The sequence below is a fragment of the Pseudomyrmex gracilis genome, unplaced genomic scaffold (genome assembly GCF_002006095.1).
Source record: "Pseudomyrmex gracilis isolate BER0280 unplaced genomic scaffold, ASM200609v1 scaffold_39, whole genome shotgun sequence".
NCBI classification, from domain to species: domain Eukaryota; kingdom Metazoa; phylum Arthropoda; class Insecta; order Hymenoptera; family Formicidae; genus Pseudomyrmex; species Pseudomyrmex gracilis.
Genome location: NW_018020623.1, coordinates 797,696 through 818,892, shown reverse-complemented (window position 1 = coordinate 818,892; position 21,197 = coordinate 797,696). Strand labels below are relative to the sequence as shown.

The following is a 21,197-nucleotide window of genomic DNA, read 5'->3' as shown; positions in this document are numbered from 1 at the left end:
TCGTAATCTCATCTTGTGTTTAAATTTCGTGCTATAATAAGACTCTGCGAAGCGCGAAACTTTTGCGCATTATAAACGGAAGCGATTTGGAGAGTCGGAAATTTGAATCGTTTTCATTTCGTCGGGAGGATAAATTTGAACGATTAAACTCGAAAAGTGCTATTTTAAAATTTTTATAAAAATAAAGAGTCAATAAAAATATTTAAAATTCAGATATTTGCGATGTACGCGTTATAACATCATTCTGCGCGTTACGTTGATATTTTACGAGATAAAACAAATGTAATAAAACCGGTTCGGCAATTATTTTTGTAATTTCCATTGTGTATTGTTGTTACACTTCTCTCCTATTTTATTCTTTCGAAATAAAAACGACTTTACAGTTTTTTTTTTTTTTTTTCACATGCACATAAATCTAAACCCGGTCTCATTACGAATTCTAACGCGAAACGCATAATTAACTTTTTGTTTCCGATATATTCACACGTTTATTTCGCAGTGTATCCAATTATCTCGATGCAAATTGCGAGAGACACATATTGATTTTGAAATTCTATGTGATAATAACAACCAAAAGTATTCGCGCGCGCAGTCTGGATAATAATTTTCGATTACTCCATATACTTTGCGTCATCGACTGTATGTCATCGGTGCGTTAATCACCTGTATTGTTCTCAAATATAATCGAACGTGCGGGATCAAAGATTTTGGCGATTACCTCATCCCGATCGATACGCACGTTTTTGCTAATAAAACGAACACGTTCGTAATAGACGCAAATCCGTCCTTTGTTGCTCTAAAACCGCCTGACTCCGGTTTCCTTTCGCTTGTTGTCAGGAGCAAGTGATTTTCCCCGTCAATTGTCCAACGCTAACGCGGCGTGAACAATCTGGAGAGACGTTCATGACATCATGACGTCGTACGGAGAAGGACAACGCGTCCGCGACGAGAGAAACTTGACCTGAGAGAAGGCCACGTGAGACAAGGGAAAGAATCTTCCTGCCGCCGCGTGAGCGACAATGTCAGCGCTCGCCACGGATACGCCACTGTCGTCAACCGCCGTTGCCGAGGAAGTGACGACCGCTCTCATATCCGCCGTCACCAGGGACACGCGACTGGACGTCAATCCCATCGCGGTGATCCTGGCGGTCTCCGTGATCTGCATCCTGTCGCCCGTCACTATCACCGGCAACTCGATCATCTTAGCCGCTTTCTACAGATACAAGAGGCTCAGAACTGCGTCCAACTATCTCCTGGTCTCGCTGGCCATCAGCGATTTCGGCGTAAGTTTATTTATCCACACGACTCTGTTCTCGCTCCTTTATACAAGCAACGTTACGCAAAGTAGCAAATTACGTTAACGTGAATTTTGAAAAAAAAAAAAACGTTTAATTTTGCGCGAACAAGTCTCATTGCAGCAAGTTTCATATTTTTGTAAAGAAAAAATATTGAAAATTATTGTTTAGGTTTTTATTAATGGACACATTGCGAATATCTTGCGTAGACTCTTCACAATCTTGTACTTTTTTTACTTTTCTTTTGCAGTTTGTTAAATTTAGAGTCCTCTTTTAATCTTCCTTTTCCGTTTCTCTTATAAAAGAATTTTCGCGGTTTTGCGTCACGGCTGCAAACAAATTCAGTGTTTGTACGGTGGTCACTTTTCTCGCCGCTTTTGCGAACTGATTCTCAGCGGCATCAATCTTGCTGCGGTTTGACGTGTCTTCGCGGCCAACTTCCGCGCGCGATAAGGCACGCGTTATCCTCATTCATTTAGATCCGCGATAACAACCGGGGTGTTGGCTTTTTTTTTGTCAGGTCGGCGTGTTCATGCCGTTCGGGATGCAGCTGGAGCTCTCGGGTCTACCGGAAAACGGCGTTTCCACCCTGTGTATCATGCCATACTGCATCATCATCGCGCTCTGCAGCGTGAGCGTCCTGGTGACCGTGGCCATCGCGGTGGACCGTCTGACTTCGCTTGCGCAGCCGCTGAGATACAGAAACATCATCACCCACAGCAGCATAGAAAAGTACATCGCGGTCTTTTGGATATACGCGATCGCCGTCGGCCTCTCACCCCTCATTCACGCACAAATCATCGGAAGGACGCAGTCGTACAAGTAATAACTCACTTGCTTACTTTTGTAAATCGCCGATGTTTCGTAGACGTAGACAGTAGTGATTTGTTTAGATTTGTATACTTGTGAGTAATTTAAGGAAGAAGAATACTAATTTATTTAAGTGCCATACAAAACAAACAATTTAATTTAAAACCAAATTTTTCACAAGTATCGTGAAGACGGGCTACAATTTAAAATATAAGCGAAATATAATGGACGAATTATAATTTCTTATAACATCTCCGAGTTAATTCCGGAACAGATTAATTATTCAGTGTAATCTTTGCCGGAGAGTATCTGATTGCGAGAGTCTCGTGAATACATTAATTATTTAAAGATGATCTTCTCTCGGGAATATACTCCACGAACAACTCGTGAACCTCGCGATTGTTCACGTCAAGGAAAATACTGTTCTGTTTTAGCTACGGACGGAAGAATATACGCGAACTTTCGTTTAATCCGTGTAACGGTAAAGTAAAAGTTTAGATAGATTCGCTTTTTTTACAAAAATCCTCGAAAGAGATCAAGGTTATTTTTGTTTTTTTTTTTTTGCTTTTTAGCAGATTTGTATTCTGTTTTTAATCTCATCTTCCCACACACGCATATGAAGAAACACACGTATTATTTTCACAAACCCCATCGGTTCCGGAAAATTGTTAAAATCGCGTTGCCTATTCTAGTCACGTTCCATAAACAAAGAAAAGAGCAAATGTGTGCACAATTTCGCACGATATTACACGTCGCTATTCGTTCACGGTATTGTGTTCTTTCATAAAAAATAGTATTTATTCAATATTTCGATGACTGTCTGTTTTCAGTCAGTTATTTACAAAACATTAAACTTCGTTAACACCTACACGATGTCGCGTATCCCACGCGAGCGCATTCGCGAGACCATCTGGCGATATTCCAAATGATTTCACACAATTTTTAATTGATGCCGTTACAATGTTTCGACGTAAACCACCAAATATCATCAAACTTGTTTTTTGCGCAAACTGCTTCTTTTTTTTTTTTTTTTAACCAACTTCTTTTTCCGCTCTTTAAACATTCTAATTATAGCGTTATACGAGCAAACGCGAGGAATATAAAAAAAGGTGGTTTTCCGTTTGCTTCGCGCACTAAAGTGTAACAAAAGAAGTTTACACAGTAGCCTTTCATTTGCCTGTCCTCTACCGCGGGAGAAACGAACGAGCATAAGAAAACTTAAATAGAGCAAAAACGAGTTACACGTGCGGTATTTTTATTATCGCGCGATCGAATCGATATCTCTTCGCCGCACTTTAAAGTACACAGAGACGATGAAATTAATTAAAAGATCCGTGAGCGTAGAAATTCTAACTATAATCAATCCGGTGAGAATTTTACTCAAACTAACGCACTTCGGTGATTAAAATCTTGAAGATAAAGTCACTTTCTTTCTCTCACACACGCGTTTAATGTTCGTTCCGAGCAAACGTTTTAACGCATCGCGTTTCTACAAATAGAAAAAACGCGAGGAATCTTACCGAGAAATCATGGAGTGTATGAAAACACCCACGTGATTTATATTCGTCGCGGTTACATTATCCCTTCACGCACGTGTCGTCGTCGAAAGGAGCGATCTCGTTACACGGATGATACATAATAATTGAATTCCAGACTAACTAAACTATACATTATATCGCGCGCGTCGCCGCAGGACCAGACGGAACTTGAAATCTTATTTCGAATCGTTTTTTTTCTTTTATCAACATTCCATTATATTTAATTTTCGTTTTTCAACGCTTTATTTACAAATAACTCTCGTACAGAGAGCGTCTTCGTAACGTTCCTTCACATTTTTATCGTAACATAATTTTAATAACAAACGTGTCAGCACTCGGTCGTGATCTTCGACAGCTTGTCATCGAAATGACGTTTACGTTAAGCGCGGTCGCAAAAGTTATCGCAATTTATTATCGTATTTTTAATTACGATGCGAAGGGGGATAACATTTTAAATTACCTTCCGCGCAACTTTCATTTCGAGAAAATATTGAAATATTTTAACGATGTAATATTTGTATATCGCTTCAATATATACGCGATCAAGAATTTTGCGTTTATCTTTTTTTGTTTTATTTTTAATCATTATTTTCATCTTTCACCGTGGGAGGAAATTTCTAAAGAGCGTAATTTACAAGAAGATACTTCCGTCCGCATTCTTCTGTTTATAACAAATCGCCCCCCGTTGATTAATCGACGAACAGTCGATTTAATTTCGTAAAAAAACGGAGCGCAATTATGTAGATGCAAATTCAGAAAAATTGTTTGCACGTAAAACAAAAACAATTTTTCCGCGATAATCGGTCTTGCGCGACGCAATTGCAATTTCCGACATAAAAAAACTAACGCACGGAGATGAGGAGGAAGAAGAAGGAAAAGGTGTCAAATTATATCGCTTGCTTGCCGAGTCTAGCAGCGATATTAGCTCTGCGGTATATTGCTTGCACCACCTGGCGAGACGGGCGAAGCTTCTCACTCTGTGAGCCTCGCAGTATTGCGGGTCGTGCACGAGCGATCAAGCGACGCGCTAAAACGTTAGACTACAAAGGGCGACAAGAAGGTTCTTTCACCCTCTGACACGTACCTTCGCGCAATCAAAGTAACCCCTTGGGGAACCTTCGATCGATTCCCCCGGCGCGCACTCCGTTGCACATCCACCTCATTCGCGTTCATATCCGACATCGCATGCATGAAGACATAAATTTATATTAGCAGAAGAGGAAAGAGCGGAGAGAGAAAAAGTATACGCGCGAGGTTTGTGTTTTTTTTTTTTTTTTTTTTTCCAAGGAAACACGTACACGATATGTGATTTACTGATAAACGTGTGTATTCTGCGAGCTCGCAAATCACTCTAAAATAATCGGAGAAAACATGTAAACACACACTTCTGTCGCCGCTTATATCGTTGCTCATCTTTCCGATTTCTATTTGCTTAGATATAATCTGCGTTTTAATCTGTATTTTTCATTTATTCTTGTTTTTACTCTTCATATAAATGTAATTAATAAATGTATTAATAATTAATGTGTAAATAAATAACGTATTAATAATTAATTATCTTTCTGTTGCTATTTATTTAACGTTTATTTTATATTCTATTTATTTAACGTTAAACGTTGTTCTACATTTTACAGAGCGTGTTCTCATTTCAATATTAGCTTTTCGAACGTTTTTCTTCTATCCTTTTTTTGCAATTGCGCACTCAATAAAGTTATTATATCATCGTTATTATATTGTAAAAAGTAAAATAAATACATCGTTAGAGCAATTGAATGTGGCGTTCTGCTTTGAAAAGTTGCAATTAAATTTACATTTATCTCGACGTTTCATCTTACAGTGGAAGCTGCAGATTCGACGCGGCCGTGCTACCGCCGGTCCGGGTGTTCCTGGTCGTGGCAGTATGGGCGCCGAGCGCCCTCGTCCTGCTCGGCTGTTACATGTACGTTTATCTTGTCGCGCGTGCACACGCGCGCGCAATTTACACGGTGGAGTTGTCGTTCAGACATCAAACGCAGACGTTACTGCCGCGTTACGGACAGACGCTCGCAGTCACGGTCGGTGCTTTTCTCATCTTGTGGCTGCCGTTTCAAGTGAGTACTACTTGCCGCAGTGCACAGCAAAGAAATGTGAAACCAAAGAAAAGTTCTTTCTTTCTCTTGCGCGCGCGAAAAGATTTACGATCTTTCCGCTTGCGTAAAAACCGTGCCGTGGCGCGGCGAGAAGCACGTTGCGCCGCGCCATGTCTGATCATATAAACGCCGCCACTACTTGGACGTCGCGTCGGACACGCGCGACATCAATTTCATTTCGCTGCTGCGGTCGCCGTCGTGCACGCACATATATACACACACATACATACGCACATCACGTGCTCGCACGTGGAAATGAGGTTTAAGTTTGATATAGTGTTCATAAGACGGTATACGATATAGAGAGCACAAGCTTGTACATTCGATGCTCGTATCCACGCGCAGCAGCGCCGGTAATAAACAGAAGAGAAGAGACAAGAGAAAATAATAATAAGAAGGAAGGTCGAGACGCGTCGTATACGTCCAACGTATGTATGATTAACCTGTCACGCGACTTTTTAATCTCTCCCGAGACCGAGTTCACGATGCATACACACACATACGTGTGTGTATCGATTCTCGCCTTCCGTCCGTTATTCCCGTCCGCCTTTTAACATCGTCTTTCCGGGTCGTTTACGAAATTCCGCGACCAAACACGTTGACGACGTTCATCTCGGTCACAGACGATTACCTCGACACACAGGAGGTAATGACTTGTTTGCTCTTCGACGTGATTCTCAGACTTCGTGCATTTTTTTTTTTTTTTTTTATTTTTTTATTTTTTTTACCTCGCCGGTCTAAATCGCGGGCACAGGCGCGCGCACGCCGGTTTTAAGAGGATCAGATTTCATGATGAGCGTTTATTACGAGACGTTGTTACGTCAGACGCGTTTTATTGGGTAAAATTCAGTTTCTCGCGCAAGAGATCACACGCGATAACGAGATCTATTCTCTCTCTCTCTCTCTCTCTCTTTCTTTCTTTTTTTTTTTCTTTCTCGCCGCCTATGTTCTTCGCGCACGTTTGTCACATGTGTGTTCGAAGGATCACCGCGGATCGATACGGAGAATATCTCGGAGAGAACAAAGAAGAGTTAAATTAATAAGCTTACGCCCGCATGATGATGATGGGATCAAGTGCGGGATTCGAAATACATCTCGACGAGATATATATGTCGAATCCGGCGGCTCTGTCGAACACGCCGAACCCGAAGAAATACGAGCAAGGGGATACTTTTCCTTCTTTTTTTTTTTAAAAAAAAAAAAGCAATATCTCGCGCGAAGTTCTCGCGTAAATTCTGTTGACAAATCCGCAGCTTCGAGAGAGCCTAAGTACACTCGGTTGCTTAAGAGTTGAGAAACTGGCCGACTTCGAGAAACGGTGGTGTCAAGAGAAGCGATAAGAAAGTTTTGACCTTGGTTTGTCTTGACTTATTACTTTAAGCGAGGAAAAGTTTCAACGATCGAGGAACAATACGTAACTCGCGGAATTATGGAAAGAGAGAGAGAGAGAGAGAAAGAGATAGACGTGACGCAAGAACAATTTATACAAAAAATGACGAGACAAAAAAAGCGCTTCTCGCGTTCTTCTCAACGCGTTTTTGTTTTATGCGATCGCGCTGTAAAAAAATCCGAGCAAAATACGAGAATTGCAAGCACACAATTGCAAGCCCAGTTCCGTTCCTTTAGCGCGCGAACTTTTTACGGAATAAAGTGGCGCGATTTAATTCAGCGAGACTGTCGCTCATCGGTAATGATAAGCGAGAAATCGTTACGTCACGTGTCTCTCTGGCGCAATGCGGGAAAATCGCATCCCTTCGGGTTACGTCGAGACGAATTCGCTTCGCGGGACGCGAAAGCGAAACGGTCTCTCCGTTCCGCTTTTGAAAAATATTATGTCACACATATACATACGTATATACACATATACATATTTCCTATATATATATATAGAAAATAAAAAAAACCTCCGCGATGTGCATCGCAAAATAATTTTTATACGTGGGAAGAGACTTCAAAGGGCGCGTCGGCGGTTGCATCGACTTTATGCTTCGAGCGTTTTCTTCGGAAATCGATATCTATCAGTATAGCTTTGTTGTTGAAATTCCTTTTCACTATAAAACGGCGGCGGTCGGCCGCAGCGAACTTTCGAAAGCAATAATCGAGAACACATCTCTCTTCGTTTTCCAGACCTGCATGCTGGTCGACATATTTTGCGGCACTAACATACTGTCGAACTGGACGGTGGTGTGGCTGGGTCTGCCGATTCTCGCGCACAGCGGCGCGAATCCCTGGATCTACGCGTTTCATCACGGCGAGATGCGCGTCGCCGCCGGCAAGATCGCCGAGGATCTGATCGCGCTGTTCGGTCTGATGCCGAGTCGCTACGTCTGCTCGCCGATGAGACGGAGCATCAACGCGAATCTCGAGCTGGCCGAGGTGAACAACGACAGCAACGAGAACAGGCGATATCCGCCCGTCGAAGATTGCTTCGCGGTCGCCAAACCGCACACTGTTCTCTGCGCCAGCAGAAAGTGCCAAGACCCTTTGGAGAAACTCACCGATATCTCGCCCGAGAAGGACAACGTCGAGCACGCCGCGTCCTGCAGCAGTCGGGCGGACGACATCATCGAGGAGAACATCCACGATCTCACGAAAATGCTCGACCCGAAGTACATTATCGATCGGACCCACGTGATCGACTCCAACCACAACATCGACAAGATTCGAAACTTGAAATACCTGCTGGACCCGACCTTCAACAAGATCAGGCATCTTCGGCGACTGAATCATAAGCGGATAAACAGCAAGAACTTTCCGCTGATCTCCGAGCCAAAGTTTATATCCTATCAGAACTTGAAGAGCGACGGACCGCACAGCAGTCGCAGATTTTTCCAACTGAACGCGCTATCAGACCCGATGTTGAGCACCGACACACCCGGAGTGGAGACGAAGGACTTCGACGAGGCGATGTGCCGTGGCAACGGTCAGAGACGAAATTCGAATCTGTCGTCCATGTCGGATTCCAATCTCAAATCCGCCACGACGCACACTTGCGACGCAAACATAAAGCCATTCCCGACGAGCGGAAGCGGCGACGAGGATCACGGCTACTCCGTCCAGAATCTCAATCACGGATTCGAGGGCGCGTTAGCCAGGCACGCGATAATGCTCTACAGGCAGATCGAGGAGCAGCGAAGAGCCAGCAAAACCACCTCGCCGCATCCGCGACCGAAGTTCCGCGGCTTCGGGCGCGTGAGTCCGAACTTGAAGCTCAAGCTGAAGACCAGTCCGGCGTCTTCTTCATCGGCGCCCAACAGCGCCCTGCCGAGTTCCGAGGCGAGCACACCGAGGCGCAGCGCGTCGCCGAGCGTGCCGCACGTGACCATCACGCCGAACAAGTTGGCGAATCTCATCAACTTGGATCCACCGTCGTCGAGAGGCGCGTCCGCGCATCACCGAGCGGACCTTACTGCCAGAAATGTGATGCAAACTCGCAAAAACCTGGACGTCCTGAGGCACTCCGAGTCGATAAACACGATCGATCCGCACCGCGTAATTCTACTCGAACCCTGCAACTTGATGGACACCCTGATGGTTCCGACGATACACTCCGAACCTCCCAGTCCCATTGAGCCTCTTCCCGCGGCCTCACTTCAGAACGAGGAGACTCAGAGTCTCGAGATCCCGCGCGACGTCGCCATCGACATTGCGACGCAACGCGCGAAGTCACCTCTAGGTAAGAGAAGCAGCCCCGTGAGACACTCGGATCCGGTGATACCCACCGTGCTGCTGAACATCGAAGACTATAGCGAGCCGTCCGAACAACAGAATGATAATAATCAGAGCCACGATCTTCCATCCAGCAACACGCCGATGTTGGAGCCGATCGATCTGTTCGAGGCGCTGCTGAAAAACTCGGACAAAGGTAGAGACGTAAGACTGCCCGATCCAATCTTCGCCGAACACGATTCGACTAGATTCAGTTCGAGGCGACCGTCCGACTCGAAGTGGTCGGAATCGTCGAGAAGTCAGGAGATTCTGTCGAGCGTGACGGAACGTGACCTAACATTTCCGTCGTCCTATTCGGTCAACGATTTCCAAACGTGCAACAGCAGTAGTGATCTCAACGACGTCACGTCCCTGGACCCGTTCATGTGTCCGGACGCTTTGTCGTCGTCGCTGCGCGAGTCGTTCTTCAGCGCGCCGTCCGTACCCGACTCGGACATTTTCACGTCCTTCGAAGATAGCGACGGGGCCCCGGTCCTTACGCCCGACGTCTTCACGCCCGATTCCGAACGCGACAACTCGTCGGCGTACAATTCGATGTCGACGGTGAATCTCCGACGATGCGTGATCGAGGCGGCTTTGCAGAGCAGATCGACGGAGTCGGTCCATCGCGCCGGATACCCGTCGACGCGATCCTGCGCGATCCTCCGACTCGAGCCGGAGGTGCACTCGAGCAAGCTGCGTGTTCGACACTGCGGGAATTACATCCTGAAGGACCCGCCGGTCAAAAGGAATCCGCAACTTGCGCCCCTCGCCATCCCCACGCCTACCGACATTTGCACCCCGACGTTCGACGTCGTGTCGGAGATCAAGAGCGACAACGGCGTCGGCGTCAGAGTGTGAACTCCCTCGCTGGGAACGAAATAAACTCGGGGGGGAACACGTACGTCACCGTGTGTACAAAGTCGACTGTGTTTCAAACTGCTAATTAATCGTCGTATTGAGAGAGAAAACGCGTTCTGTGTGGTCCAAAGCATTGCCTGCGAATCGATGCGTTGTTACGCAAGCGTGCGATTGCGTTCGTGTACCGCGAATCGATCCGCGAATCATGAGACGGTTATTTCGAAATTTTTGCTAAGGTGAAATTGAAGTCTTGCGGGAGACGTCGAGTTAAGCTTGTAACCTGTTATTGCTTGTGTACCTGATAAAAAAATGATATATTTGTTGACTAGAGCGAGGAAGAGAGAAAAAGCTCGTGAATATATTACAGAAGTTACTGGAATATTTTCTTCAGCAAGATGTGTAGAATTATGCTAAAATCTACTGCGATATGTCGATAACGCGATTTTGCGAAGCCAAATAAAAATCTGTAATTTTTTTGCCTTACTTTTGCGAACGTTTTTTTTCTCGTGCAATTTTTTGAAAAAAAAATGTTCTAATGTTCTAGAAAAACATTATTTCTCTTTAATATTCATTGCATTTCTCTCACGAAGATGAAAGAAATGTAAGGAAATTTTTAATTCGTTCGCATTTCAACAAATTACATTTTCTCACGCACGTTTTTTCGTTTCGACAATAATATAATAATGGCAATCCGCAAAATCATACATAACGTACAAAACTGATGACGAACAGAAGCATACGCGAGATGAATAAAAATGAGGATGTTGAAGGGAGAGAGAAAGAGAGAGGCTAACAAATATATATATATATATATATATATATATATATATATATATATATATATATACATATATATTATATACGATTGATGGAGGGAAAGGAAGGACCAAAGTACAGAAGAAGTGCAAACTTCACAAAGGACAAACAATAGCATTAGACGTACTATTTTCTTTATGACATTTCATCACACGTCGGGTGCGCGACATAGTGACATTTTTCCGCGAACGTCTTGTGAAGATCTTTAACTTTTGTATTACGTCGCTGTGTAAAAAATCGCTTTTCTAGCTAGAACGAAGAGAGTATTTATTGAGAACGCGAGATAAAAAAAAAAAAAAAACTCGCGTTGATCCTCACAACTAAATGCCAATTAAAAAAATACTAAAATACTTTTATACGTACGATAATCGAGAGAGAGAGAGAGAGAGAGAGAGAGAGAGAGAGAGAGAGAAATCACGCGTGTAAATGTAAATTATTTTTATCATGTACTCTTACATTTTTCAAAAAACATAAAGTTTCCTATATACTCCATGTACCTAAACGGTGTCTCCGTGAAATAACTTAAGCGACGTACGTGAAACAGTTTAAGCGGTGAATAATTTAAATGCAACTCGTACCAAGGGAATATTTTATGACACACGCACACTGACAGGTACGGAGGGAGAGGGAGCCGGCTGATTAAAAATAGATCTTTCTTTCTTCTCGTGTTCACGTTGACTGATCTTTCGATTCGTCTTCCATGGGACTTTGTAATGATGTAAAAATTATAAATATATAGACACATTGCACACACATACATACACGTACACACACATAGGATCTTTCTCGCCGCTATATACCGTTCATTCTTTTTTTTTCCTTTTTTGTCTTGCAATAACATAACGATCAATAAAAGTACCGACCATCAGTATTGATCGTTTTGCAATGAGACGACAGAACAATTTTCTACAGAGTTCGAAAGAGATATAGAGACGATAAATGTGTAACGACTCTTTTTCCGAAAATACATCCTCGATTATACGCAGTGTTATCCTTCCGCGCGATCGGTTTATTTTATTGCAAGTCACACACGGATATACACACGGATTTACACCGTGAGAGTGAACTTTTGTTTCTCACCAAACTGAGCTTTCGTCATTTCTTTTCACGGAAGACACTGTTGCAATATACGAGTTCCGTAAGAATGAAACTCCAGTATTCACACGGAAGTGACAGGCACTGATATATTTTTATGAAGTAACTTTATCTACTTGTTCGTAAGTGTTAAGCGTGAGAGAGCGAAAAAAAAAAAAAGAAGCCTCGAATTCGCGCCTAATGCGATGTCCGAAAGAACGTGGAAAGAGAAAAAATGATCGCGATGAGGCGCGCGCAACGCATCCTTCCTTCTAACATTGAACACGATTTCGAAAAAAAAAAAAAAAAAAATAGAAATACGTAGCGACGAGCATTGAAACGCCAATGAAGAAATATTGATTGAGGAAAAAATAAAATAAAATAAAAATGCGAATTAACAAATTTTAAACTCTACTATATCCTAAGAAAGAAAATCTTTCTCTCGTCCGTGTTTAAATGGTCTCCTATAATGTATTCGCCTAATAAGAAAAAATCAAAGAACGAATTTGAATGAAATGGAGAACATGTGTGTGTGTGTGCGTGTTATTGTCCGTTTCCGTTAATTTCCGGATAACGATAATATATCGGTCGATTACGCGTCAACCGCGATTGGTGTGAATTCAGTTAATCGACCGACACGATGACGGGTCAGTTTCCGACGGAATATAACCGGTCAATTCAGTTAATCAGAAATGACGGAAACGGGCGTTATAGTCTGTTAAGATTATTATTTTTTTTTTTTTTCTAGAAAATAAGGAGATGTATAACGCGAGAATCTAGATGTTCTACCGACGAAATACATTTCTTTTTATAACGTGCTAGTTTCGAACTTACAAAAAAATTCGCCGGAAAAAATGTTCCGACGCGTGTAACGATTCAACGAAGACTAAAGAAACTACAATGGAGGAATTAATGATCATTATTGCCTGGTTAAGCGTCGGAGCGTGAATTATTTCTCGTTATTTTTTACAGAACCGCGTGGATACAAAAAAAAAAATATAAAAAAAAAAAAATTCGACGCGGGAGGTGTGACGACGAAGAGGTTACGTCGCGAATGTTGTAATTATACAATCATGTGTATGTTTTTGTATATATTTATGTATACAAAAAATATATAATACCTCTCAATTAGATCTAAACGTATAGCGTTTCTCTTTGCGATCGTTCCGATGATTGTTCCCGATCCTCTTTGTCCTTGTTTTCAATCCGCTTACTTGACTAAGAGAGACATCTTCTCCTTCGCTTATCTTCTTCTTCTTATTATTTACAAACAACCACATTTTCCTCTCGTCTTCTTTTTTTTATATTTAAATTTTCTTACAGTCAGCTGCAAGCCGTTCGCGTACATACCGTCGCACTTGTATCCGAGATAAACCAATTTGAATTTGGCGATATTGATTATCGATTATTGTCGATTCGACTTGAAGCGACTGCAAGCGCCGCTTTTCTGATAGTTTTGTTTTCGCGCACCATCTGTCGTGAAATTGATAAAGTTATCGATTTGAATTTCGCGTGACCTCTTTTGTCATCATTTGCGCAATACCGTTCTTCGAGTCCAAACACAGTCTTGTTATTTGTATTTTGTCCTTGACTACGTTCAGTCAGCAAATACGCGAAGGTACGAGCGGACATATTCCAGCGATCTACGTGGTGTCTCAAGTGATTTATCGAGAACAAAAGATATCGGTAAAGTAAAATATATTCTGTATAATATTCGCGTAAGCCAATTTTTCGTTTCGTTGTTTTCTCGGAAGAATGTAAGGATAACGTCTCGAATCTTCTTTCGAGACAACTCTGTTTTGTGTCGATTGAGTTATTCGGTTTTGAGACAAAGGCATTCGTTAATTTTGAAAACGAGGTTTAATTCCACTTGTTCGTGTTTCGGCACGTATTTTCAGATTTTTCACATCTAAATCAATCATGGATACATACGTGATGAGCAGCAATAGATTCAACAATATGAGAAAGATGTTGCGAATGAAGGATAAATCTTTGGAATGCATTTGCTACAGACCGCATTCTAAGATCATATGCAACAGTTGTGGATTTTGGACCAAAGGGAGAGTGAGACACTGTTGCCCACAACATCCTCAGGTTATAATGCTTTTTTGCTTTTTTTTTTTGTAGCATAAATTAATAGCAAAATTTCAAGATATTTTTCTCAAACCTATTGTTTATTTCTTATTTTACAGATGATATTCTTATATGACTATGTTACATGTCCACGTTGCAAGAGCTATAACTTTATGCTGACAGAAGTTTGAAGTCACTGACATCCATAGCAGAGAAGCCACAGAGATTAGAATGTTAGATATAGGTAGATATTCATAAACATAAGACTGTTATTCATACAATAAACATAGCGACATAAGACTGTTGTTTATTCATGTAACAAATATTTTTTCATATAATATTCATATAATAGTGACATAAGAATGTTATGTTCTGAATCAAGCGTGATATTTTTACTTATTTGCATTAGAGATAATTGTATAATTGAACTAATTGTCAAAATGTTTGTAGGCTGTTTAGGTATTAAGTTAACTTGTTTTGTTTTCATATATATATATATAAAAGTATTATTAAAATGTATAATTGTGTGTAAAGAACAGTTAAAAATAATGGCAACAATGGAGATTATCACATGATGAGATTGAATTAATGGCAAATTTTTCGGTGTGTTCAATGTATGTTGTTATAAAAAATTTGCATTCTCACAATTAAGCATCATCTGACTCTAGATTCTCCTCTTTAACATCTTTCTTTACAAGACCAGAAAGAAGAAAATGTTTCAAAGTAAAGACTTAAAACCTAATGCATATCCATGTGTGTCATACATATTAATATTCTATACATATATATATATATTTGCTTATGCATGTGTATATATATACAAGTAGTAATGATCGATGGATATTGCTATTTATTCTGTGATGATCTAGAATAAGCAATAGAATATTAAAACATTTTGACAATATGTTCTTAACAAATTACATACATTATATTATATATATATATATATACATAGTTTGTATTCTTGTTCTATAAAGATTCAGTACTTTTTTCTTTTTTTTTTTTTTGATATTTTGATAAAAGTGTTTTTCCGTCTTCTTTTTCACTTTTATTAAAATAATTGACTAAGTACAATACAAGTGTGATACTAATAATATTAATGTAAGCTAAGATTTGTTTCTTTAGTTTCGAAATAAAAGTGTAACTTTTTTCTATTTTTGTATATGATTGAATAAAGCTCACGTTAAGTATAATCGGCAGGTGTATTTCTTATATTATCAGACTAATGTACCTGTGTATGTTTTTGAACTTCTTGTGTGAAAGCAATATTTATGTTTTGTACACATGAAACTTTTTCTTTCCTTACTGTTTTTTTTGTTTTGCTTTATCCGATATGTTTATACTCACTTATTTACCGTAAGTCCCGCCAAATGATACGTCAACTCGTGCACTGGCGTCTTATTGGTAATGTTGGACATACAATTTGTGCGCATGCTCTTTACGTGATTTTACGTGTCAGTTTACATTCTTCTCTTATCTCGTTGCCGGTTGTTATTTTCTTCAATCGTCATTTCTCAGATTAGTAAGGAACTCCGAAAATAATACGAGATTTTTGTACAGAATAATGTAACAACTACACATTACGGTTTATTGAGTCACAACATCAAACCAAATAATAGGAAATAAATTTCTTATATTTGCTATAGAAATCAGAAGAGTTTTTCGCAGATATAAATATCCGTTATTTTGTTTAATTTTTCAAGTATATGTTACTTGTACATTAATTAGGAACTATAACCAATTATTCTGATAGCGCAACAATGGCACTAAGTGATCAAGATTATGATACTGATGATGAAGACCAGCTACAATCAAGTCAGCCGTATGGTGTGAGAGAAGCTACCTTATTTCTCGTTGATGCATCTGAAAAAATGTTTGACAAGGATAAAGACGAAAATTTGAGTTATATACAAAAATTTTTAAAGGTTAGATATACTGTGCATACCTATTTTATATAGGTGAAATGTTACGCATTAAGATGCTTTCTGTTATCTCGTAATTTTACTAATCATTCTTTCAGCTTTATAAACAAATTGTACGGCGAAAGCTAGCATGGAATATGAAAGATTATTTGGGTGTAATATTATTTGGCACAGAAAAGAATGATGCGGATTCAGCGTGGAAAAACATTCAGACCTTACAAAAACTGAAAGTCGTCACCGTGGATGATCTCCTCTTAGTCAGAAACTTGAGTAAATATACTTATAGTCAATGGTGCTCTGTGTGCTTTAAAAGGCTATTCAACAGTTTTATTTCACAATTATCTGAAAATTTTTGCAGAAAAAAATAATATGAAAGACTACAAGAGCTTGAAATCTAGAAATTATCCTCTCCACGATGCTTTGGCATTTGCAATGGACATCTACTTGAATACAAAAACTGTGTTTACAAAACGTAGAATAATTCTTATTACTTGTCACAGTCCTGAATTGACCAATGAGGAGAAACATAGCATCCGAGTCAAAGCAGGCTCTTTAAAAGATTTGGATGTTGAGTTGCATGTGATCAGTATGGACAAGAACTGGGTAGTCGATCAGTTTTACAAAGATTTAATAATGCTGTCGAAAACAACAAACGTAGATGGTGAAATGTCAGTGGTAGACCTGGTGCAGCAGATTCAAGTACCGAACAAGAACTTAGGGCGCTTGTGCTTTATAATAACTGATGGTTTGGAACTCGATGTGGCTATACGTACTCTGTGCAGGTAAGAATCTTTACATTAATAAACATAATATATTAATATAATGCATAAAATCCATACTCTCTCTAATAACATTGGAAACACATTATAGAAAACGTAGATCATTGCGGACAAAGTTATTGAGTAAAGCGACCAATGAAGTGTTGACGAGAACTACGTATTTCAAAGCAAATGATTCCGATAACGATGAGGTGCGTATTTTTTTCTCTATAACATGTAATTAAAACTTCTTTATAAGTTGCAAACATTAAAATATCCCACATGTTCCATTATATCTGCAGGAAAATAGTGACGAAGACGACTTTAACGTACCGTTCATGATACCAGAGGAAGTTCGTTTCGTAACGAGGGATGAGATCGGCAAGAGGAAATTGCGCTTTACGCGAGAAGAACGTGCCAAAATGAAGCATCTCCATCCATCGTCCATCAAAGTAATAGGCACGAGACCTTTACCTGATGATCTTTTCAGATATCATGTTAATCGAAAGTTCTTTGTTACACCGGATTACGGCAGCACTCGTAAAGGTGATGCACATAAAAGTAAATGCAAGAATCTAAATGTGTTAAAAAAGAAGTGAGATTTTTATTTCTTTCTCACAGACAATCTTCTGGTCTTTGGTGCTTTTCTAACCCAGTGCGCAGCTAAAAGAAAAATGATAGTTTGCGCGATCACAATGCGGAAAAATACTCAAACTAATTTGTGCTACATGATACCGAACGTTGAATGGGGTGGTTTTTATTTGTCAAAGGTCGCATTTCAAGGTATGTTACACTTTGCATTAATACAATGTATAATTGTTTTTTTTCTTATTTTATTTTAAAGATATTCTCGTTAGAGTATATGTTTAAAGAATGTATTGTTATACTTTAGGAGACGTTGGAGACAAAAGCTCGGTACTGCACCTTTATGATACACAGAATTCTGTAACTGACAAAGAAGTCAAGTTGTGGGAAAAAACAATCGATCAACTGGACATAAATTATCACCCGCATATGTTCAAATCCCACAAGTTGGAATGTCAAATACAAATGGTAGAGAGATTAGCTTTGGACAAGGAGCCTGGTGAGCCGCCGATTAATACCATGGAACAGTCATGTGAGTTACATTGTTACAGTGCAATTATATAAATAAAAAAATTCATATAAATCATATATATTGCAAAAAGAATTATTAATGAAGATATATTCTATCACTTTTTATTTACTATTTATTTTATTTTATCACTATTTATTAATTTGTACTTTGGTTTTTCAGTTACGAAGGCCTGCGAGAAAGTAAGACCCTTAATACCTGAGTTTAAGGAAATGTATTCCAACACATTCAATGAACCTTCGAAACCAAAGCGAGCTAGGAAGAAGTAAAAAACAAACAGCAAACATGCATTTTATAATCATTGAAACTTTATATTTAAAAATTAAATATTTACTTTAATATTATGAGAGAAATATTTTGATATAATCTTAATAAAATTTTGCAATTGTATACACATTATATCAAGTAATGAATGTTTACATATGTTATGTGTGAAAGAAGATATCTAAGAAAAACAGTTTTATAATTATGTAATGTAAATAAAGTATTAATTTGTGGACCTTTTACATGGTTTTACGCTTTATTTATTTTTCATATTTTTTGATAAAATACAGATCTATAGTTTTATGTTAAAAAAAATTCCTGTTTCTTTGAAGTATGTTTCTATAACATTTGTAAGGCTTAACATTATTTACACTCTTTTTCTCTATTGTATTTAGTTTAAATTTCAATGTAGGCACTTGGATAACAGTATAAAGGCACTGAGAAGGCATTAGAACTGACTTACTATATAAAGAATTAAACACAGATAATATCTTATTTTCTTATGCTTAAAACTATTGCATAAAATAAAAACTATATTATCCAAATTAATTTCAAATAAGTGTCAAATAATATTTTCTTTTACCCATTGCAAAATAGTTTTTGAAAGATAAAGAATGTAACTTGACAATTACGTACAAATTAAATTGCCTTTAAGTATTTTCTTTTAATCATGAGTGTATGCACGTATATAATATATATTATCTGTGTTCAAATCTATTGTTACAATCACATTAGTTTCAAGTAGGCCATCAGAGAATTAGAATTATATATATGAAAATTTTGCTCAATAAGAGATTCTGAAAGTTCCATAAATTGTTATACAGATTCTTAAATTTGATATAAAATGTATTATAAATATATATAGCAAAGATTAAGATATGAAACTAGATTTTACACACTTCTCTGACAATCTTAAAAGTATCATAAAATAATTTACTTATTAATAATAAATCCTATACAACTATGAATATCCTTGTTCTCGTAACCAGGCAGTCTAAAATGACACTCTTTCCAACATTTCTCCCACATTCTCATTGCAAGCAAGAAGGCTTAAAGTACGATACATGTGCTTTTTTCACGAAAGGGATTGGACTTTTGCGACGAAAAACCAACCAACAGACAATCTTCTTGCTCGTGCTCGGTGATGTACTTCATGATGTCCTCGACAGCTTTGCTCACCGTGATTCGCTTTAAAGCAGCCTCCCGGCGCAACTGCTCCGTCAGTTGACGTTGTTGTTGCAAATTCGTGATCACCATGTCCATAACAGCTATATGCGTGTGACAGAAATCAGAAAATCGTGTGAAACTCGGACAAGAGAAAACGAGATACATACAAAAGGAAAATACACGTCGAAATCTACCTGGACCTGCTTGTTCTACGCTCAAATTCTACTCTTACGGATCGTAACAAACGATTGACGGTTTCTCTTTGTGAAACGAGTTCTTGCTAATTGCTTTTCTTATTGACATCCACTTACTGTGGTCCCCTTTTGTTGTTTGGAATATCTTTCAATCATAAATATGTATTCACAGAATTTGCTTTTCCTGTGCCGTTCCCTCAAGGCAGACTCACACACATCTTGCGCTTGGTTTGGTTTGGTTTGGTTTGGTGCAAATATGGCTCTTGGACCATAAAGATTAGTCCACACGCCAGTCTGAGTATATATGCGCCCTTGTGTTTCCGGAGCACCTTGTGTTTCTGGAGCGCATGTGTTTCCGGAGCGCTTTTCGTATACTGTCTTTAGAGCCTATGTCACACTACGGATTTGGATTGAAATTGGATTGCAATTTGATCAATAAGAGCGAAGATCAGTAAACTTAGGATTGGTTTTCTTTCTTCTGATTGGTCAAATTTCAATCCAATCTCAATCCCAATCCGTAGTGTGACATAGGCGTAAAGATTGTTCGTAGATCACAGCGCGTATTGGAGACTAGGCTTGCTCCATACGCAACGGAGCACACTGCATGGAGGGAGACAAGAGTTGGTAGGGAATTTTGTTGGGTAGCAGAGAGGTTTAAAGAGTTTTAGCAGAAAGAAACCTGAGAGCATATATGTAATACTCCTATATTGCTAGTCGCGTATCTTCGCAATGAGAGGCACGAGGCCCGAGAAAGGGAGACGCACGAAGTCCAAATATGGGCATAGATGGTCGAGCGTCATTATGTTCACCGCATGCGCACAAAGCAGCTGGAGAGAGAGGCTACTATATTGTCTGCACCATAACGGTGAGCTTCAGGTCGGCACCGTACTAGCAATATAAGGCGATTTTTGGCGATCGTATGGTACATATACCAAAGTGTACCAAACTATAATTTGAAGTCACTCAAACTATAGTTTGGTACACTTTGGTATATGTACCATACGATCGCCAAAAATCGCCTATAGGAGTATTACATATATGGACCAAACACGTTTGTGATCGATTGAGCTCAAACAATGGCTGCGTTCAGCAGAGCTCAGCGCTTATTGTCTGTGATTGGCCTCTTCCTGTAAATCTATTTGGTATATAAAAGTATGTGCCAATGACAAACGACAATTGCAAAGCGCTTGCTAAGAGCGGCGTCCCATTGAGCAAAATTGCATAACGGGAACGGAATGCACAGAACCACAGGTTTATTACTTGCATAAACGAGGCTTAAGCCATGAGCAAGTTTTCGTTCACAAGCGCCGCGATGTCCACGTTTGAACATAACGTACGTACCGACAAGTCGTTCGTGGACATGGCTACGTAGTTGCTAATGTACACCACCCATGGACATTGAGCTGGCTTGCAGGGAGGTAAAGCGATTACACATTCTCTTATGGATTTGGCCGCTCTCAGTCTTCTCTCTGCT

The 21,197-nt window shown here is 39.7% G+C and overlaps 4 protein-coding genes and 1 long non-coding RNA gene across 6 annotated transcripts; 4 read left to right on the top strand and 1 right to left on the bottom strand.

Annotated features, from left to right (window-relative positions):
- The first annotated feature begins 1,019 nt into the window (after window positions 1-1,019).
- Window positions 1,020-2,121, top strand: LOC109852886 (adenosine receptor A2b-like). Its single transcript, XM_020424446.1, has 2 exons — window positions 1,020-1,283; window positions 1,816-2,121. The coding sequence occupies exons 1-2, from the start codon at window positions 1,020-1,022 to the stop codon at window positions 2,119-2,121; spliced, it is 570 nt and encodes a 189-aa protein (XP_020280035.1).
- Window positions 2,122-8,028: 5,907 nt separating this feature from the next.
- LOC109852885 lies at window positions 8,029-10,341 on the top strand. The gene has a single exon (XM_020424445.1). The coding sequence runs from the start codon at window positions 8,029-8,031 to the stop codon at window positions 10,339-10,341; it is 2,313 nt and encodes a 770-aa protein (XP_020280034.1).
- A 3,439-nt stretch (window positions 10,342-13,780) lies between these two features.
- LOC109852884 lies at window positions 13,781-15,391 on the top strand. The gene is made up of 3 exons (XR_002250048.1): window positions 13,781-13,917; window positions 14,130-14,325; window positions 14,424-15,391. It is a non-coding gene; the product is annotated as an uncharacterized LOC109852884 (long non-coding RNA).
- A 353-nt stretch (window positions 15,392-15,744) lies between these two features.
- Window positions 15,745-18,604, top strand: LOC109852906 (X-ray repair cross-complementing protein 6-like). The gene is made up of 9 exons (XM_020424477.1): window positions 15,745-15,826; window positions 16,058-16,229; window positions 16,325-16,496; window positions 16,585-17,008; window positions 17,097-17,196; window positions 17,287-17,530; window positions 17,606-17,767; window positions 17,877-18,101; window positions 18,261-18,604. Exons 2-9 carry the CDS (start codon window positions 16,065-16,067, stop codon window positions 18,365-18,367), a joined length of 1,599 nt encoding a protein of 532 aa, XP_020280066.1. The 5' UTR covers window positions 15,745-15,826; window positions 16,058-16,064; the 3' UTR covers window positions 18,368-18,604.
- Window positions 18,605-18,629: 25 nt separating this feature from the next.
- On the bottom strand, window positions 18,630-19,977 carry LOC109852907 (guanine nucleotide-binding protein subunit gamma-1). Of its 2 annotated transcripts, none has more exons than XM_020424481.1 (2): window positions 19,841-19,977; window positions 18,630-19,630 (listed from the first exon to the last, which is right to left on the bottom strand). In XM_020424481.1, the coding sequence occupies exon 2, from the start codon at window positions 19,623-19,625 to the stop codon at window positions 19,413-19,415; it is 213 nt and encodes a 70-aa protein (XP_020280070.1). In that variant the 5' UTR covers window positions 19,626-19,630; window positions 19,841-19,977; the 3' UTR covers window positions 18,630-19,412. The 2 variants fall into 2 exon arrangements, with proteins under 2 accessions (XP_020280070.1, XP_020280067.1); XM_020424478.1 differs by having other exon boundaries at window positions 19,724-19,975.
- Window positions 19,978-21,197: the final 1,220 nt, after the last annotated feature.